Raw genomic sequence first — 6,948 nt, forward strand, 5'->3', positions numbered from 1 at the left:
TAGTTTCAGGGGTAGGCGGGGTTAAGAAATAGGTGCAGCTGGTCACCCTTCACGCCCCCAACCGCTGCCGGCTCGTTCCTGCTGCCCCTCTGCCACCAAAGGAGCCCCTCGCCTTTTTTAAGAGGGCAGGGGGTCTGGGGCCGGGTCCCCAGGCCCCCCACTCGGGTAAGGAATGCGGCGCGGCCGGCCGGTTAGGAGTCCGAGGGCGCTCCGGGGCAGGGCGGCGCCCCGGCAGACTGAGGCCCGGCCCCTGCCAGCCCCGCTGGGTGCTCCGCTCCGCGGCGACGCGCCTTGGGCCTGCCAGCCGCTGCAGCCTGGGCAGCCATGCGCTGCGGGCCCTGACCCACAGAAGCCCATGGGGAGTCCCGGGGGCGCGGCCTGGTTCCTGCCGCCGGTCCTGCTGCTCATGGCCTTGTCTGCCAACGCGGGAACTGGCGGTGCCTCCCTGCCCCGCCGGGCCACCTTCTGTCTCCTGGTCTCCCGCTCGGTAAGCAGTACTGCCAGGTGGGGACACCCAGCCGGCGTCGATTGGATGGGCCCCCGGGAGAACGCTCCTCCAGGGGGTCCCACCAATAATGCCTCCCTCTTCTCTTTCCCTCCCAGACTCCACACCTTCAGGCGATCAGCGCGTTGGGTGAGTTTCCGTCAGGCCTGTTCCCTCCCTACTGCTCTAGACTCCCAGGCAAGCCCTCCGTTCTCGGTTTGGGCCCCTGGCCTGGGAAGCAGCGTCGGATCCAGGGGCAAGTACAAGGTTTGGAGGGAGGCCAAGAGGGAATTCACACTGCTGTCCCGCCCGCCCAGGTAGGGCAAGGCAGGGACTCCATGTGGCCTCGGGCAGTTTATGAAGCCCCAGGAGTCTGGCCCCCAGCAGGAGCCTGGCTGCGAGGGCAGAATGGTAGTCTGAGGACAAAGATAGCACTGCTCCTGTGATTTGGGAGGGGGACAAACCGAGAGCCCAGGAGCTGGTCCCCCACTCCACCTGCCCCCATCACAGCTGTGAGGCAGTCCATAATTTACCTATTTCAGGGTGCTCTTTGTTCCCCGGCAAGGCTAACTTGACCTTTAGAACAGACCCGCTTTATGAAGGAGGCAGCCTGGCTGTGAGCAGGGCCACTTTTGGTGTAGACTCTCACCGGCAGAGCTCAGCGGAAAGCCCAGCTTGCCTGCCGAGGGGCTTCCTTGGGCCACATCCACCACTGGATTTCCTTTCCATCTTCCACAGGAACGCCTTCCCACGTTCTTTGCCATCAACAGTCCACCCTCCTCTCCTCACAGGTCGGCTGTGCCCGGGTCAGGCACCTTCTCTGCCAGCTGTGCCTGCGGTGGGTGGCAGGCCCTTCAGGTATAAGGAACAGCCTGTGGTCACTCTCCCATTCTATTGTTGGTGGGTGGTCTGGTGAGGGGCACCCCTAGATTGAAGCGAATGGGACTTGTCACACGGGGACGAGAGTTTGTCCTTCTGCTGCCAAGCTCCGCATGAACTGAGGTCACCCTCATTTTCAGTCGCATCTTTTTGTGAAGGTGTTTTTCTTTGCAGCGCACACTACTACCCGGGATGAAAAACTTTCAGTTCTATGTATTTACTGTCCATTTGTGAAGTGGGACCTCCTTGCATGTTCAACCCTGTATTTTCTTGCCCAGCTCTGGGCTTGGTGCCTACCAGAGGCCTCGACACTGCTCGACAGCCTGACCAAACTCAGTGCCATAGAGTTGGTGCTAGCTCATAGCACAGGGTAGAACTGCCCGGAGAGTTTCTGACTGTAACAATGGGTGGTGCCAATGGTTAACACACTCGGCTGCTAACCCAAAGGTGGGAGGTTCGAGTCCACCCAGAGGCACCTCAGAAGCAGCTGGTGACCTATCTGAAAAATCAGCATGGGAAACCCTTCAGAGTGCAGTCCACTGCAGTGACCAAGCCGTGTCGGGTCGCTGCCTTGGGGTGGAGTAGACTGAATGGCCTTTTTATATACTGCTTAGGAATTGGACGTTTCTAATGGTTTGCCGATATAAGTAGCTTTGTCTCTACTTAAGAAACAAATGCTTTGTTATTGTATTGTGACTGGAGGGATGAAGGCAGCTTCCTCTTCGGCATCATGTTCCCTCTTGATCTAAAACGACTTGCTATCTAACACTGCCCACCAGCTGCTCCTCAGAGGAAAGATTCACCGTCTCATGGAGGGTCTACGTGGTTAGGTTCCTCTAACACTGGGAGCTCCTCCAGGGAGGGGAGGGGCAGAGAGGGACCTGGGAGTGAGTGTGCTCTGCTCCCTGCACAGGCCTTCCGTGGGTCTCGCTCCGTCTGCTGGTGCGGAAATCCAAAAAGTCATACAGGCTCAAGTTCTGTAGGAGACACAAGATGCCAGCATCTGCTCAGGTACTCTCCCGGCGCAGGGCCCCACCGCCCTGTCCCTCCTGGCCTCCCAGCTTGCTTTCCAGTCATTTGAGGGAAAAAGTAAGTGTGGAGACGAGATAGGTTCTTCTGTCCATTACACAGTCAAGGAAATTAAGGTTTAACAAAGTTGAGCCACTTGCGTGTGGTGGCCAAGGTCCAGAAGCAGGAATAGCCATGAGTCTCTTCCCTGAGTCCTGGCTAAGGCTTTCCTTGTTTCTGCTTACAGAGGAAGCTTCTGGGTAGCTGTTGCCTTTATGGCAAGGATCCCAACTCCGGCCGCTCCCCAGGAATCCCCTACACAGGGCTGCGCTTTAAAAGGACCCAACCTTCGGACCCAGAAGCAAAGGAAGGTCTTCCCAGATGGGACTCACAGGGACATGGAAGTAGGAAGGGGTGTAGTAAGAGAGGGGCTCTGGCAAGTGGTGGTGTCTGTGCTAAACTCAGATGCTAAAGCCCAAGGGATGAGACTAACAGATTCCCCCTCCTCCCCAGGGCCTGAGTTCTCCTTCGATGTGCTGCCTGAGACACGAGTTGTGCGAGTGACCATTCCTCCAGGCCCTGAGGTCAGCGTGCGGCTCTGTCACCAGTGGGCGCTGGTGTGTGAACAGCTGAGCGCACCCTTTGACACTCAGGTGCGCATGCCAGCTCCGGGCCAGCAGCCGGGCCACATGTCAAACACATGAAGAAAGCAGGCCACAGGGAAGGCAATTGCCCAAGACTTTTCCACGAATGACTAAAAAATGTATATGGCCCCTACTCTGGGGAGAGGGATGTGCAGTGGGGCGTGGGCAGCATTGAGAAGCCTTTTAAGTCCCCTCAAGCGATGGGGAAAATGACATACTAGCCATCTTGTGTTGGTGGCATCCCATCTCCCTCCCCTGTGAAGGGCCCTGTCATCCCGCCCCGCAAGGAGGCCCCTGCACCTCTGCAGGGACCTATCATTGCTCCAGCCCTGGGGCCCCATCCCTCCTCATTTATAAAATGGGGATGATGCCTCAGAGGCACGTGGCCCGGCCGGATTCTTTCCCTGAGTTACTGCTTCTAACACCTAGCAACCTACCTGGCACTTGGGAGGTGCTCAGTAACGCTCATTTCTTTTCCTGTGTCCTCTCCCACCTGCTTGTACTGAGACACCTGGAGCAAATGGCCAGAGCAGAGGCCTCCTGGGACCCTGGAAGTTCTTAATGGCAGAAATACATCTCCTCCTCCTGACTGCCTCTTCTTTCCCACTGCTGCTCTGTCGACAGGAAATTGTATCCGGGGGCCACCCTGTAGAGCTGCCATTTGAATTCCTTCTGCCCTGTCTGTGCATAGAGGTGAGTGAGTGAGTGAGTGAGTGAGTGAGTGAGTGAGTGAGTGAGTGTGTGTGCTGTCCATGGCTCCCCTACAAGGTCCCTCAGGGGTTGAGCATATCTTCAGGAAGTCAGGTTTAAAAATGACCAGGGGTTACCAAGATGCTTGGGAAGGCTGGTCCCAGCCTGGCTGTGCGGCCACACACTGATCTGTGCTGGAAGGGTCCTGCTGAGGACAGGGTCTTCTTGGGGGTGGCACCAACCTCAGCTCCATCCACATGTAGGTTCTTCCTGGGCCAGACTAGATGGCCACCTTTTCTGGGTGCCCTGGGGGTGAACACTGCAAGTTTCCATGGGCCCTTAAAACCTTCTCCCCACTACTGTCCATGACAACCCTCCTCCTCTCCTGTGCAACCCCAGTATGCCTTGGATTAGCAAGAAAAGTACAGTGAGACTTTGAACCCAGGAGAAGAAAGGACGGTTGTAGGCAGAAACCTCGAGCAGGGGGACAGCTGGGGATTTGGGTGGTCTCGGGTGAGGACTAACACAGGACACTGGGCCCTGTGGGGACAGCTGAGTGGAGGCCAGGGATGTTTGAGAACTGTGGATTTCTAGATCCCCCTTCTTTAGGAGGATGGGTTCTCCTCTGCAGGAGAAGAGGAGCCAGCTTCTCTCCTCCTCTCTGGGGTTTCTTCCCCCGAGGTCAGGTACCACCCGACCTTCCCCACACTCCACCGTGCTCCCCATGTCAGATTCCCTGCCAGCTCAGGCAGCACACACAGAGTCAGACAAAGCCACCATCGCTCTGACCCTCCCTGCCTGTTTCCTGTCCCCACTAGGCGTCCTACCTGCAAGAGGACACCGTGAGGCATAAAAAATGCCCCTTCCAGAGCCGGCCTGAAGCATGTGAGTGTGACTGCTATATGCAGCGTGGATACTTCCCTGTCCCTGTCCCTGTGTGTCTCTCTCACATGCACACTTGACACAGGTGTAGGAGGATGTCCCCAGAAGGCCTGCAGACACTTTCCCTGGGGCCAGGGGGGTAAAGGGCAATGGCCCAGCTCTCATGTCTGACAGTCAGCCTGCTAATAAACCAGAGACTACTGCACGTGGTATGCGCTCTGTAGAGGTGCAGGAAACGAGACACGAGATGGTGTTCTGAGAGGGTGGGCTAGGAGACCTGGGTTCACATTCCAGCTCTGCCATTGTTTTCTTCCCTGAGCCTCAGTTTCCCCCTCTGTAAAGTGGGAACAGTGCTTTCTGCCCTGCCTTACCATCAAATCGTTGGAAAGGATTGAATGAATGAAGCAGGGCTCGATGATCTCTAAAGTACTACAGGTCAGAAGGGGCAGGAGAGGAAAAAAAGTACTACAGGCAACTTGTGGTTCTCAAGTTGGAGAGGCAGGGCATGCAGAGGGAGCCAACAGATTGCACAAAGCAGTGCACAGTGCAGGGCAGGGTGGTAGGTAAGGGCTGGGCTGTGAAGCTCAGGAACTCAGGCAAGGGAGAAGAAAGACCACTCAGGCTGGAGCAGGCAAGGGCACCTGCAGGAGCTGGCCCTCGGGCTTTGGGAGGGAGAGGCATGCCCAGTGCTGGAGGCCTGTGTGCGCTGCGGTAGGCTGTAGTGGGGAGCTGGGAAGAAGGAATGCTGAGGGAGGAAAGGAGCCAACTGGATGGAAAACGTGATGCAAATGGGACTGGAGAAAGGGTGCCCATGTATGGAGTTCCCAGCTGGGTCAGCAGCCATGCTGGGCACTTCCACAAATGTCATTTGATGCCCTGGAAAGGAGGGTGGCAGGGTGAGGCTAAAGCCTCCCCAGGTTGAGCCTCCCCAGGCTGAACCTCTGACCTGCCACCTGCCCAGATGGCTCGGACTTCTGGAAGTCAGTGCGCTTTACTGACCAGAGCCAGCACACCCAGATGGCCATGGCCCTGACACTTCGCTGCCCACTGAAGCCAGAGGCCTCCCTCTGCCAGAGACAGGGTGAGCACATCCTCTGTGAAGACCTCCCCAATGCCACGGCTCAAGAGTCAGATGGGGTGAGTGCAGGCTCCCGGGACTAGGGAGGCGGGCTGGGACCCAGGGACCTTCCCCATGACTCGCTCCCCGCTCCCTCTACAGTGGTATGTTCTGGAGAAGGTGGACCTGCACCCCCATCTCTGCTTCAAGGTAAAGCCATGGAGAGGAAGTGGGGAGAGGATGTGGGTGACTCCCGAGGCTTGCGCCCCCCCCCCTCCTACGCTGACTTTCCACCCGTGTTCCCCAGTTCTCTTTTGCCAACAGCAGCCACGTTGAATGCCCGCACAGAACTGGTGAGCCTATAAAGAACCCCCCTCTTGCCATCTCACCCTTCTGCTTCCCCTGGATGACAGCCCAGCTCCCCTCGCCTCGAGAACAGGGTGTCTGACAGGTGCCCTCTCCCACTCCCCGGGGCAGTCCCATCCTGGAACGTGAGCATGGACACCCAGGCCCGGCAGCTGATCCTTCACTTCTCCTCAAGGACACCTGCCACCTTCAGCGCCGCCTGGAGCCCCCAGGGTTTGGGGCAGGACAGCTGGGTGCCCCCTGTGTACAGTATCAGCCAGGTACGGCCCAGCACCCCCACGCTGCCCCTCAGGCTCGTTGACTGACTTATTCAACTGGCTTCTCTGCCTGACACAGGGGACCTCGGATTTCTGACCCTACAGGGTTAACCAAAGGTCAGGGACCATCCAAAATCTCTACTACCATCCCGGGGCCCCCTGTACTCTGTCCAGAGGCAGGGTCCCCAGAAGCCAGGCTACTCTTGGCAGCATGGTATTCACTACTGACAGGCCTCACTCTTACGACGTGGACCATGGACCACGTCAGTAGTGGACGCTCATGTGTATCTGGTATTAAAAGTGGCAATCAAATGTCATCTGCACTCAAAACCACATCCCCGGGCTGACTAAGCCTGACTGGTCTCTCCAGGTCATTTGTAGCCTGGTGGGTTTTTGGGCTTTTTTGCATTCTAAAAGGGCCCCTCCACAGAATGGCCATGGTCGTGGAGTGCAGTCTATTCCAGCATCTAGCGACCCTGAAGGACAGTGGAACTGCCCCAGGGAAACTGGACATCTCCACCAAGGCTCCAGCTGCTGGTCTTTTGGTTAGCAACCAAGCGCTTGACTCCTTCCCTGGCAGGCAGGGTGGCAAGTGCTGCTTCCGAGTTAAGCCAGGGTCACGTGGGATAACCTAACCAGGAGAGCAAAAGCCTGGCCTCATTTGTGTGCTTGAGCTGGGAA

The 6,948-nt window shown here is 57.4% G+C and overlaps 1 protein-coding gene across 1 annotated transcript in view; it reads left to right on the plus strand.

Annotated features, from left to right (window-relative positions):
* Positions 1 to 352: 352 nt before the first annotated feature.
* IL17RE (interleukin 17 receptor E) overlaps positions 353 to 6,948 on the plus strand; it is a 10,378-nt gene continuing 3,782 nt past the window's right edge. The window contains exons 1-12 of the mRNA XM_045289843.1: positions 353 to 487; positions 604 to 634; positions 1,223 to 1,342; positions 2,277 to 2,374; positions 2,619 to 2,775; positions 2,885 to 3,024; positions 3,640 to 3,708; positions 4,524 to 4,590; positions 5,549 to 5,724; positions 5,807 to 5,854; positions 5,952 to 5,997; positions 6,122 to 6,270. Coding sequence (XP_045145778.1) covers positions 356 to 487; positions 604 to 634; positions 1,223 to 1,342; positions 2,277 to 2,374; positions 2,619 to 2,775; positions 2,885 to 3,024; positions 3,640 to 3,708; positions 4,524 to 4,590; positions 5,549 to 5,724; positions 5,807 to 5,854; positions 5,952 to 5,997; positions 6,122 to 6,270 — 1,233 coding nt within the window. The 5' untranslated portion in view covers positions 353 to 355. The remainder of the gene's footprint in view (positions 488 to 603; positions 635 to 1,222; positions 1,343 to 2,276; positions 2,375 to 2,618; positions 2,776 to 2,884; positions 3,025 to 3,639; positions 3,709 to 4,523; positions 4,591 to 5,548; positions 5,725 to 5,806; positions 5,855 to 5,951; positions 5,998 to 6,121; positions 6,271 to 6,948) is intronic.

This window comes from Echinops telfairi, unplaced genomic scaffold (assembly GCF_000313985.2).
Source record: "Echinops telfairi isolate 266 unplaced genomic scaffold, ASM31398v2 ScPeMD7_31;HRSCAF=116, whole genome shotgun sequence".
NCBI lineage: Eukaryota > Metazoa > Chordata > Mammalia > Afrosoricida > Tenrecidae > Echinops > Echinops telfairi.